This window comes from Prionailurus bengalensis, chromosome B2 (assembly GCF_016509475.1).
Source record: "Prionailurus bengalensis isolate Pbe53 chromosome B2, Fcat_Pben_1.1_paternal_pri, whole genome shotgun sequence".
Lineage (NCBI taxonomy): Eukaryota > Metazoa > Chordata > Mammalia > Carnivora > Felidae > Prionailurus > Prionailurus bengalensis.
Genome location: NC_057349.1, coordinates 49,101,718 through 49,114,402, shown reverse-complemented (window position 1 = coordinate 49,114,402; position 12,685 = coordinate 49,101,718). Strand labels below are relative to the sequence as shown.

At 38.5% G+C, this 12,685-nt stretch overlaps 1 protein-coding gene across 1 annotated transcript in view; it reads left to right on the top strand.

Moving 5' to 3' along the window:
* The window catches only part of PKHD1 (PKHD1 ciliary IPT domain containing fibrocystin/polyductin), a 484,305-nt gene that overhangs the window by 182,374 nt on the left and 289,246 nt on the right, over positions 1-12,685 (top strand). Inside the window, 4 exon segments of the mRNA XM_043591641.1 lie at positions 3,630-3,840; positions 4,233-4,390; positions 6,631-6,822; positions 10,116-10,241. Coding sequence (XP_043447576.1) covers positions 3,630-3,840; positions 4,233-4,390; positions 6,631-6,822; positions 10,116-10,241 — 687 coding nt within the window.

Genomic DNA, 12,685 nt, shown 5'->3' with positions numbered 1-12,685 from the left:
TATATTTCTATTCTGACGTGAACATTATTTTAACAATATGATTCTTTCCTTCATTTCTCCCCTCCCTTCACTCTCTCTTCCTCTTCTTTTCCTTCACTACCTCCCCTCCCCCAAGTGATTTGGAAAGGTCTTGGCAGTTATTCACTTGGAATAAAGATTGAAGTCCTACAAAATAAACATAGAGCAATTAGTGATTTTAAAGTGTGTTAACCCACAAAGATTATTTTCTTTCTCTTCATGCCCATTTGGTAAGATGGTTCTCTGGGACTGTGTAATTATGGATGAATGGCACTGAAATGCTTGGACAATAATTTGTAGGAAATACAATTATGAGTAGAAGTCATTAGTGGGAGTAAATGAATAGTTTGTTGGTTAACAGGTCAATGTTGAAAGCCCAAAGTGGTTAAACATTGTACTAAATTACACATTAAGAGCATAACCCTTTTCATTTAAGCATATTTATAAGTTATTGAGCTTTTTAAACTGTATTTTTATGTTTTTTGATTTGTGGTAAAGAAAGGAAGGGAGCTGCCCAACTTGGGTTTCCTAAGAGTTCTGTGAAGTGAAATGACTCACGTTTACAATGTGGGCAATTCTTTCTTCATCTCAGAAGTCAGTGGGTTTGCTTTGTGAGGCACTTAAGTAACATTTATGAAGTAAGAAAAATAATTCTTTGAGTATCAAAGCTGATCAGGTACATTTAATTCAGTTATTTCGGGGTTCAGGAATTCTATTACGCGTCCCGTTGTTTTGGTTCTGGACTCAGATGACCCAGTTTTAGAACTCAGTGTTGACATCTCATTATGATCAAAACTTATCCTTGAAGCATTTTGGTTTTTGAGTCTGTACAATCTGTTAAAAGGAAGACAACAACAAGAAAAAAACAGTTCTTCCTTCTATTAGAACTTCTTAGCATGGGTTGGGTTTGTTTCAAGTTCTAAATAAATGTTTGTGTTGTTTTTTCTGCTTTTAGCATATTGGCCATTATATACTCATTTAGGTGTCTATCCGATGGGGGTTTGTAAGTGAATGTCCAGAAGGCAATATTCAAAATAGTTAACTCAAATCCTTATGAATTGAGCTGAGTTGAGGGCCCGTATCTGAGAGACCCCATGCAGTCTCTGTCATCCTCTTTTTTCCCATCTGCTCCTTTGTGTAAGTTTCTCCTCCCATGCAAAACAACTCAAACAAATGGCCCACAAACTAGCCACAAACCCAGGCATACCTAAATCCCAGATGTAAACATATCTTTTGCTCAAGTAAGAACTCCACATCTCTATAGTGTCAATAGGAGGAGGTGGACATAAGGATGGGCTGAAGTGTTCCATGAAATTCAGTGGAAGAAGTGGGTCTTGAGCTGCATTTTGGAAGACTAGATCAGAGAAGGAAGGCCAGGCACACAGGTGGAAGGGGAAGAATGGGTAAAGGGATACAGGTAGGCATGATCCTGTTAAGTGAGAAGAGGCAAAGAGACTGGGTTTCCTGGAATAGAGTTTATTACAGACTCAAAGGCCGTAAAGTAGAGTCAGATTATGGAGAGTTTTAAAAATCAGAAAGGGAATTTTGGCTTTATTACTGAGTACTGTAAGCAGATACTGCAGGTTATAAATAAAGAAGGGATAAAACTAAAAAAAATTAGCAAGGTTTAAATAAAGAACAATGCAGAATGGTCAGAAGAAGAAAAGGTGTTTGCAGAGGGTCTAGGTCAGGTGATTATTATAATTATTTTGACATTTGTGAGTTTCAGATGACAGTAGCTGTCCAAATGTCAATATCCACTATGTTGCTGGACAGATGAGGCTGGCACTGATGAAACAACCAAGACTGATGCTTTGGTCATACACATAAATATGTTATTTTGCTATGAGAGTGAATAAGTTATGAGATAATTCTACTTTCCAAAAGTGCTATCAACATTTCAAAGGACGTATGCGTATGTTAATAGTTAAAAACACACTTCAAATATTCTCTGTGATTTTTTTCATTCATTCTGACTTAAGTATAATTATAAGAATGATTAGTTAAGAAATACCTTTGTTGTTCCTATTCTTGATTCTGCCACCTGGAGCTTGCATGTTAATAGGTGCATAGTAGATGTTTTTTGCATATTGATTTAGTACTGTGCACAATTGATCACAGAGTTTAAGAGCATTTTGTCTTTGATAAACATTTTCTGTGCTTGGTAGAAAATTTTCCATGCAGCCATTCAAGAATGGATTATAGAAATTCATATATATATATATATATATATATATATATATGTATATATATATATATATACATATACATACACATACATATAAATAGACTTTATTTTATTTTATTGTTACCAAAGGTTAAAAGATACAAACAAGAAATAAAATTAAAATTATTTTCTTTTGGGATGATTTATGTCTTAATTCCCACCTGCCCTATAATTAGAAATTTTGAACTCTGTAAATAATTTCAAGATAAAATTATTCCCCAAGTAAACCTCAGAAATTACATCATTAACCTAAGGACCTTTCCAAGCCTAGACATGTGCCTGGGCACACACAGACACAAATAAAGAGGGAAGTTTAAAATAATTTGAAAGTGATTTATTTTCGGCTACCTCTGTAGTTGGAGATTCAAGCATTATTATTTTACTTTAGTGCAACAAGGGAGGACAGTAAGTTGCTATGGGCTAAAGGTAAATTATGATCTATTGCAAAGGAGGAAGGAAATGTACTGAGGAAAGGAGGAGGAGTTGGGAGTAAGCCACGTGTTTTCTGAAGTGTTGCTTCAGGTAATGGCTTGAAAAAAGTCTTTGCTTTGACCCTTGTTGGAAAAGGTCAGAGTAAAATATGAGACAGACTACCTTCCTGAGTCTTTGATCATTAAGGAGGAGCGTACTGGCATGGGGAAGGTCGGATGGATGCCCTGGAGCCTCATACAAACCAAGAAATCTAGAGTCTCAAGTTCCCCCATATTCCACTTTGCTTTGCAAATCCATCTTGGATATACCCAGTTCAGAATTTGAAGGGATCATTTAAATCATCAAGGCTTAGGACAACCAATCCAAGGTAATCGTGAATCAGTGCAAACTAACCCTATTTGTAAGTTGCACTGAAGTCTTCAGATTAGAGACTTGTTATGAACTTTTATATTCAGAGTCTAATACCCATTTGTAATAAGAAAGAGGTGGTTAAATTTCATTTTCAAAACAGCATGATGCAGGGAATGAAAAGACTAAAGTATGTTTTAGATCTCTTATTTGAAGATCCAAGCTAGATGTTTCATAGTTATCTCATTTAGTTCTCCTAACACCTTATGTGGAAAGATCTTGCTACTTCTGCTTTGCAGCTGAGGAAACTGGGGCCCATCCTTGAGTATATTACCCTTGGTTAGAACATGGCAAAACTATGATTCAATTGTAAGTTTAGGCTGACTCCAATTCCTCTGTTTTTCACCCCATGTCATGTTCAATCCTGCGTGATTTTTATTACAACATGTGACAGAAGAGAAACCTAATATCCAAAAGCATCAGTGCTCATCAACCTGACGTTTGCCTTCCTGGACTCTTGTTTTATAGAATTCTTGGGCTGAATACTAGCAAATTCCTATTAACTATCAAAATGTCTAGATAAGTTTTCCTTGTTTGACTTTAGGTTCGCTACCAGAAGTAACTGTCACCCATCTTCGAGCAGCTGCCTATGCCAGTGACAAAGTGTTGGCTCTGGAAGATGCTGTGGACTGGCACTCTGGGGATGAAGTTGTTATCATCAGTGGAATAGGTGTCAAAGGTGCAAAACCCATTGAAGAGATGGTCATTGTGGACACTGTGCACACTACAGACCTCTATCTGAGATCACCGTTGAGGTACTGAATATCAGCTCAGCTCTGTTTAGATATAAGAAGATGAAGTCTTAACTGTGTTGGTGTCTGGACACTTATTTGTCTTTCAGTGATTATTTTTTATATTAAATAATGCTAGATGTTGTGATAAGAAAATTATAAAGTGTGAAATGTTTGAAAGATTTATATTTCTTAAATACGTTTCTCTTGGAAGACTCTAGAGCTTTTGCGTTATGGTGCAATCATCTGCAGAATTCCTAATTTTCACATACTTGTGCCCATAGTTCACTCTTCTGTATCTGCGCTTCTAAGGAAATAGACTCCCAAACAGAGATGCTAATCTAGGGGCTTACAATTCCTAATAAAATTTGGAGTAGTATCTTCAGATGTGTCTTTTTCTCCCCCCCCCCCTTCAGATATTCTCACAACTTCACAGAGAGTTGGGTGGCTGGAGGACGCCATATTTTAAAGGTCACAGTGGCGCTGCTCAGCAGGAGTGTTACCATACGAGGAAATCTCACTACTGAGAGGATGAAGCACCTTGCTTCATGCCAGGAGGCCAGTGGTTCAGAAGGTAGAGAATTATTTTGTTGAAAAGTCAATGAGTGAGAAAGAATGTTCTTACTGTCAAATGATATGTAGTATTGTTGACTTCTTTCAAAATGGAATAAACCCTTAGTCTTTGCATGTTCATAATATTCTTTAATTCAGAATGGTCTTGATAAATTGTCATTTCTTCTCCTGCCTTCCACAACCTAGTGAAAGAGGTAGAGAATAGTTTCCACTTGTGAAATTATTTCTCTGGGGCAAAAATATTCTGGAAAAAAAACCAAACATTTTTGCCAGAAATCTTAACTCTGATTCCAGACCCCTTCTGAAATTCTCAGGAAATCAGTTTAATGCCAGAGTCACAGACACAGGCAGCACATTGTTACTGATTAGACTAATAGGGCTCTTCTGTTTCCCCTCACCCCCACTTCTGGAGTTTGTTTTTTGAGTGAACTACCACATACTTTAAGTAAGTGGTTGAAAAGTCAATTTATCTTCTAGAAGAATAACAGGCACTGAATCACACTGATGTGCCTATTAAACATCTATTTCAGGGATGGTTAGTTTAGTAGGTTATGTTTTGGTTTCCCAGGCTGTAGATTATGAGGCTTTCACATGTTGTGAAGATCTCATTTGTCAACTTTGGTTTAGGATGGTGTGGGTGTCAAGGATGACTCCCAGGCATGAGCTCTGGATGGATGATGAGGCTATTTAGTGAGATGGGAACAGGAACAGGTTTTGGAGTGGAAGGCTGCAGATCATGACTTTAATTTTGTACATGTCAAGACAGATGCCAGGACAGGATCTGAGTAGAGGTGCCCTGGTAGTGTCTGGAGCCTGAAAGAAGTGTCATGGCTGGAATTAAGATTTGTGTCATGTCTACATATAGATGCATGTGGGTGTAATATTGAAATGTCGTTGGGTGAGAGGGACCTTGAGTCCACCCTTCACCACCCCAGTCACCTAGCTCTCAAACATGTCATTCTGAAAAAGGTTTGGATACAGTGGATTAGAATCCAGTGACTGCCAGCTTTAACAAGTCTTCTGAAATGGAATCTGCATTCTGTTAAAACCATTTTGGTAGTTCTCATACAGGTATTCTCAGACCATATTGTCCAAAACATTACCTTTGATTATGCTGCTAGAGAGATGATACTTTTAGGTTTGGGCCATTTTAGGTCTGTTGGCTCCTAATGGAAAAATCCCCAATTTCACAACTCTTAAATGTTATTACAAAATTCTTAAAATAAAACAAATTCATAAACATTCATTAAAAAAAGTAACATATCACTCGACTTTCTTTGTGTGGGGCTTAGGTGAGGAAACAAGGTAGCCAAATAAATAATATGAGACCTAGTCACTCAAAAAATTATGCATCACTGGCATAATAATCAAAATTGTGGTAAAGCATACAAATATGAAACACCTCTTCACTTACCTCTTATATGTTTATTCCTGGGTGTTAGCAAATTATTCACTGTGGAATGGTACATCATTTTTTATTTGTAGCATTTTGGTTTATTAATATGAATAATGAAGAAATATTTCAGAAGTTGATTTTGTACCCGTTCTGAGGTTAGTTCATGCCACCAAATGCCACGTGTCAACAGAAGGTATCCTGGATCCTGAGGCCACAATACCCTGTTGCAGTGGTACCCTGAGTGCATTATGGTGTTGCAATTTGTTATCCTCACTAGGGAAGGGGCTGGGAAGGAGGTATTGAGGGTGCAGATGGGGAGGATGTCACTCAGTTACTTCTCTGGAGACCTGTGCCATTTCTGCAGTGGTATTATTGCTAAGTCCCCAAACTGCAAAGCAACAAAATAAAGGGGAAACCCCATTGGACAGCATAAGACTAAAAAGAGCTGTGATTACATTCAGCGCTCACATTTCTTCCCTACAATTATCAACCACGAGAAGGTCATTTTATTGCATGCTCCCTCCAGGGGATCTTTTGGATTGAAATAAGCATCTATTTAGGTTGGGTTTGTGGGTTATAGTCAACCTCTTTGTGACAGTAATTAAGGTGATTGATTTGGGGGCTTCTGGAAATAATAGAGTGAAGGCAACATCATGTCCTAGTTATTGGATGTTTTAATTAATAATCCAAAGAGGAAAATCAAAGTAAAAGGGAAATAAGATTATTAAATGAAACAAACAATAATCGTTTGTCCTTTGCACCAAGGGTACCTTTCCTACTGGATGATTTGTCTGGAAGCATGTTGCACATGCTTCAGGTCCCCCTGACTTCATTCTATGTTTCAGGTAATTTACAAGACTGTTTATATTCCAAGAGTGAGAAGATGCTGGGATCCAGGGATCTGGGGGCCAGAGTCATTGTTCAGTCTTTCCCAGAGGAGCCCAGTCGGGTCCAGTTGAAGGGAGTGCAGTTCCGGGATTTGGGGCAAGCCTTCCAACGGCAACTGAGCTCACTGACTCTGGTGGGAGCTCTGAGAGGTAAGCGGGTCCAGGTCTATGACTTCTTCTTCTTCTTCTTTTTTTTTCCTCTCTTCTTCCGTGTTCAAGGCTCTACATTCAGGGTACATGGGAGGTTCAAAGATGGATAATTATACTCTAGACCTGTGGTTCTCTAATTTTAGTATGCTTAACAAAAATTATTTTGGGAGTTTACTAAAATTTAGAGTTAGAGACTCTGTCCTGAAAAATTCAGGTGTAAGCTAGGCCTAGAAATCTGAATTTTTAACAAGCAAACCTTGTGATTCTAGAAAAAGTAGTCTGTGGAGTACACTTTGAGAAACATCACTATAGGTACAATAGACAAGGAGCTAACCACATCTTGAATCCTACCTCTGTCATTTACTAGCTTTGTGATTGCAGGCAAACTGATATTAAATAGTACACATAATCACTTTTATGACAGCCCAGGTGCAGCAGAAAGCATTTCCATGTGAAATGGTCCTAACTCAGAGGAATCTTCTGCTTAGAAAAGTGGGAGTGAATGGGCTGAGGACCAGGTAGTTTCCCTGGGCCCATTGAGCAGGCAGATGGGTGCAGATCTTGGCCAGATCTAAAGACATAAGAAGGGAACAGGAAGCATCAAATGCAGATAAGAACAACTAGGTAAAAAACAGAATCAGAATCAGAAAGGAAGAATATGACCAGATGTAGATAAAGGTACTGAAACCAAAGTTGGAGAGACATAGGAATGCCAGAGATGCTAAGTATTCAAGATAGCAGCTCTCATTCTGAGTTACCCTCCCCAGCACCTCTAACACTGACACATTCAAGCTTTGCTTTTCGTGAAAAGGGATGGTGTTCTGAGGGTAATGTCTGACAAAGATTATCAGGGCATACTTGGTGGTTCATGTGGGCCTTGAGAGATGCTAAGATTTCAACAGGCAATGACAAAGTAATCATTGAGCTCAAGTAACCATTGAGGGCAGAATCCTGACACCTGCAGCATTTTTTTTCTTTATTCACCTGAAATCATATGCAAACCAAGGACCTCTATTTATCCTAATTTGCCAAATCTTTTCTATATTATTTATTTTTGATATTTAGGGAGATGGTTTCTAACATGGCTCCTTCCCTACTGCCCTGGTATGATCAGTATCTTTGTTCACTACTCTCTGGTTCTTTGATCTCCTGGTGCTTATAATGCTTCAGAAAGTTTGATGCGGCACCAGCTCCAGTATAAGTCAGGGTTGCAGTCACATATGAAGTATCAATTGAACATAATCAAAATCTTCCTTGCTCAAAAATCAATCTGCCTCCTCCAACCTACTTCAGAATAGCTACACTTTTATCTATTTGAAAAAAATTTAATGTTTATTTATTTTTGAGGCAGAGAGAGACAGCATGAGTGGGGAGGTGCAGAGAGATAGAGACACAGAATCTGAAGCTGAGCTGTTAGCACAGAGCCTGACATGGGGCTTGAACTCAGGAGCCATGAGATCATAACCTGAGCTGAAGTCGGATGCTTAACCAACTGAGTCACCCAGGGACCCCTTAAATTTGGTTTTATTTGAAAAGTGTTCAGTGCCTTAAAAGTTTGAAAGTCATTGAATTAATACATTATCCCCTATGGGTCTCTGTTGAAGTGCAGTTGACTTTCCTGGGAGGGGTTATCATATTAACCCAGAGGTTAGAAACTTCCGGCATGCTTGCCAAAGAATCTTTTATTGTTTCATGCCCTGAAGGCCCTTGTACCCTGTGTGGCCAGTTGTTCCCAGCCACTAGAGTTAGAGGGTGTTGGAATCCTTGCTACTTTTACAGGTTTACCAGTCCCTAAATTCCACGTATAATAGCTCTAAAAACACATTAGTACTTACTGGTTGTTCAGATTGGCTGGCATATATTGAATGAATGGTACAATAGCGATCCAGACTCAGGAAAAGTCTGCAGCAGGCAGTTGCCTACAGAGGTGGATGGGTTAACTTCTTGGTGAGTGATGTGAGCGTACCTGACACGAGCGAGAGGAGCCAAGATGGAGGGGAATGTGAAAGCTCAGTGTCTATGGTGACATAGTTGAGAATTTTCTGGATAGCTCCAATTTATTTATTTTTATTTACTCCTTTAAATGTTTATTTACTTTTGAGAGAGAGAGTGAGATCGCGTGCATGCACAAGCAGGGGGCTGGGGCAGAGAAAGAGGGAGACATAGAATCCAAAGCAAGCTCCAGGCTCTGGGATATCAGCATATAGCCCTACTTAGGGCTCAAGCTCATGAACCTTGAGATCATGACCTGAGCTGAGTCAGATGCTTAACTGACTGAGCCACCCAGGCGCCCCTGGAGAGCTCCAATTTAAAAGTCAAATTATCTTGTAAACCAAAGTAATTTTTTCAGTGCTTCAAACATTTGATATTTGTACAGTATCTCCCACTACATGGAAATAATACAAAACTCCTTTATCAGGGTTTATCCTTTAATTAGCCATTATTGTTTTAATGTAAGTTTTCTATACTGGAATGAAGTTACACAAATACAGAATTAGTTTCATTCATCTGTATGTCTTCAGCACAAGGCCCAATTCCTGAAATATGTTGATAGTCATTAACTGTTTGTTCATTGACTGATTCAGTTGACATAACTTGATTGAGCCAGGGGGGTACATGAAATATACCCATGGAGCTGATGTAATGATTTTAATAAATGTCTATTTGTTTTAGCATAGTAGAGGTATTTCCCTTTTGCTTTCATAAAGCTACCACATTCCAATGTGAGAATCATGATCCTCAGGTTAACCTCTGACTTTGCTTCCATTTTGGAATAAGAATCTCTGCCTGTCTTGGCCCAAGGATATTATTGCCTGGCAAGGTAAAAAAATTATGTCACAGCTTGAAGAAATAATGAGTGTATCTCCTCAGGGAAGATGTGATTTTCAAAGATCAGGTTTGGTCCTTTAGGAATATTGTTCACATTGTCCTTGGCTTCTCTCTAGTCACTGTCTGCCTTATTGTGATGAGGATTGATACCAACGATGGTGGCCAATTGGAAATCTTGACAGCTATGTGTTCTTTGGTAGTTTGGCCATACTGTATCTTTCTCAGATGGTTTTCTCTCTAACATCTGACTCTTGGATTCCACCTTCCTTATCTCTGCTATCTTTGAGGCTCATTGGCCTGTTTACTTGATTTGGTTTCTCCTTCCAACTCCTCATTTCCTGAGTTTCATTATTGTGTGGCAAAATGTTCTTAGTTATATAATAGTTTGATTTGAAAATGATCTTCAGAATCTGAGGAGCCATCAGGATTTATTTCAAATGTTTGCCTTACTCTTTCTTGTTCAGATTCCTATATCCAGGGCTGCACAGTGTGGAGCTCTTTCAGTAGAGGCCTCAGCATGTCAAGGACCTTGGGCCTGAAGGTGGACAGTAATACATTCTACAATATTTTAGGCCATGCCCTGCTTGTGGGTAAGTAATGAGCTTGTTTAATTTTGGCATTCCTGAGTAGGATAAATTCTTTTTCAAAAGGAGTTTTCCCCAAATTTGAATTCCTAATCTATAAAATAGCCTCTGATCAGTACAAATAGGCCATAGTTTAAAATTCTGAATTTCAGGGGAGCCTGGGTGGCTCTGTAGGCTTAGTGTATGACTTTGACTTAGGTCATGGTCTTGCCATTCCCGAGTTTAAGCCTTGCATTGGGCTCTGGGCTGACAACTCAGATTGTGCTCACAAGCAGAGTCTGGGATTCAGATTCTCTGTCTCCCTGTCTCTGTGTCCCTCCCTCCTACTTGCACTCTCTCTGTCTGAAATAATAAAAAAATTAAATTTAAAATTCTGAATTTCAATTTACCCATCTGTAATTAGCTTCCTAAACTTTACCAATAAGAAACTGATCTTTTAAAGGTGACCTTTCGATTTAGGTTTAATAAATATGAAATGAGAGGTTTTCAAATTTACTGTCTGCAATTTCCACAATAATTCAAAGTCATGTAAATAAATCTCTGTAGTCTCATGGTATGTTAAACCTTGATGTTGGACATGGAGTTAAAAATCCTGAATTCTGTTCTCAGCTGCTCCTTAGGCTTGCTAAAGAAGCTCATATTTCAGAAAGCTCTGCTTCATTACTTGTATCCATTTTTTCTCCTAAAGTTTATTCCCCTTGCAGAACCCAGAAGTATTCTTAGAAAACTCAAATTGCATCATATCACTCATCCTTAAAAATCTTTAAGAATTTCTTATTGCTCTTAGATTACAGTCCTAAATCCTTAACCTGGCGTAGAAGATTCCCTCTGTGGAGTGCCTGGGTAGCTTAGTTGGTTAAGTGTTGCACTTTGGCTCTGGTCATGATCTCGCTGCTCATAAGTCTGAGCCCTGTGTTGGGCTCTGTGCTGACAGCTCAGAGCCTGGAGCCTGCTTCAGATTCTGTGTCTCCCTCTCTCTCTGCTCCTCCCCTGCTCATGTTCTGTCTCTGCCTCTCTCTCAAAAATGAGTGAACATTAAAAAAAATTAAAAAAGAAGACCCCCTCCATGATTTCACCTATATTAATATTTGTAAACTTGTCCTGCTCTTTTTCTATTCCTTTGTATTCTAGCTACCCTATTTTACTTTAATTCTTTCAAAAGACCACTTTTTTTTTTTTTTTGTCTCAGGGCTTTTACACAAGATTTTCCCTCTGCTCATACTGCTCATTGTCCTCCTATAAAGTTTTCTCTCCCACACTCCTAAGTCAAGTCCCTCTATTTAAGCTCTTTTAGTCCCAATCATTATTTATTGATTTAAAATTATTATCTACCATGTTTCTAATCATATGATTAATGTCTATTTGTATCACCAGCTTTCATGTGAACATTGTTTCCTTAGCATTTAGCTCATTAACTAGTGCATTGTAGGTCTATTTGTTGAAAGAAATGAATTAATTAATAAACAAAGGGTCTTTGAATGTATTGGAATACAAAAGCAAATCAGAGGTTTCAATGAAAGTGAGCCTCTAACTGGATTTGTTAAATAGTATTTTATATTTAAATTAATTCTGTGATACCATCAGTGGGGACATGTATGTGTTTCATTTAAGAATGATCTGTCGAGAAAAAAGCTATAATGTCCTAATCCTGAGAGGGAAACTGTTGAGTGAGAAAATATGGATCATATAAATTTGCTTTAAAACAAACTCCAGCTCTAAAAGACAAAGAGCTAAGGATAATAGTGGCAATCACGTGAAGGAAAATCTTTTGATTGGGAAAGGACAGCTACAGGGCAGTTAAAATAACGTGTGTAGGATTGACTTTGTCTATTCTTACTTTTGTCTGTGTGAGGGGAAAAGTTTGCTGAAACCTGGAGCAGAAGTGCAGGAAGGTACCCTAACGATATTAATTTAGCAGAAAACAGTTACGTGGGATAGACATTAACTAGGCAAGAAGAAAACCTGCAGGAGGAATTTAATTTAGCCCTTAATGTTTATTGTGAATTAGAGGCTCTGGACATCTATTATACTGCAGGTGATGAAATTAGAATGTTTGTTTATTAGTGTATTATAAAGTACTCGATTTCATGCAAAATGAATTTGTAAACTCAGATTCATGAAAACGGGGAGCCAAATACCTAAATACCTAGTGAGGAGAAGGGTCTGTGGGGCTGCTCTTTACTGATGTTGCATACATGGCTAATTGTTCTCTATAGCATGGCCCATGCTCTTTCATTCTCTTCTATTCCAAACTTCATTGGTTTAGGCATGAGGGTCCCAGGTACTGTCCAGCCTGTTGTTCCAGAACATTCCACATCTTCCAGGGGAAGAGTGTAGCCTTCAGAATAGTTGGTAGCCAATTTGAACAGCTAGGGGAGGGGCTGGACCTGACACATGGCCATGTGGCATTTGATCATGGAGACACTTAAACTCTTCCTAAGAGGTGAAAC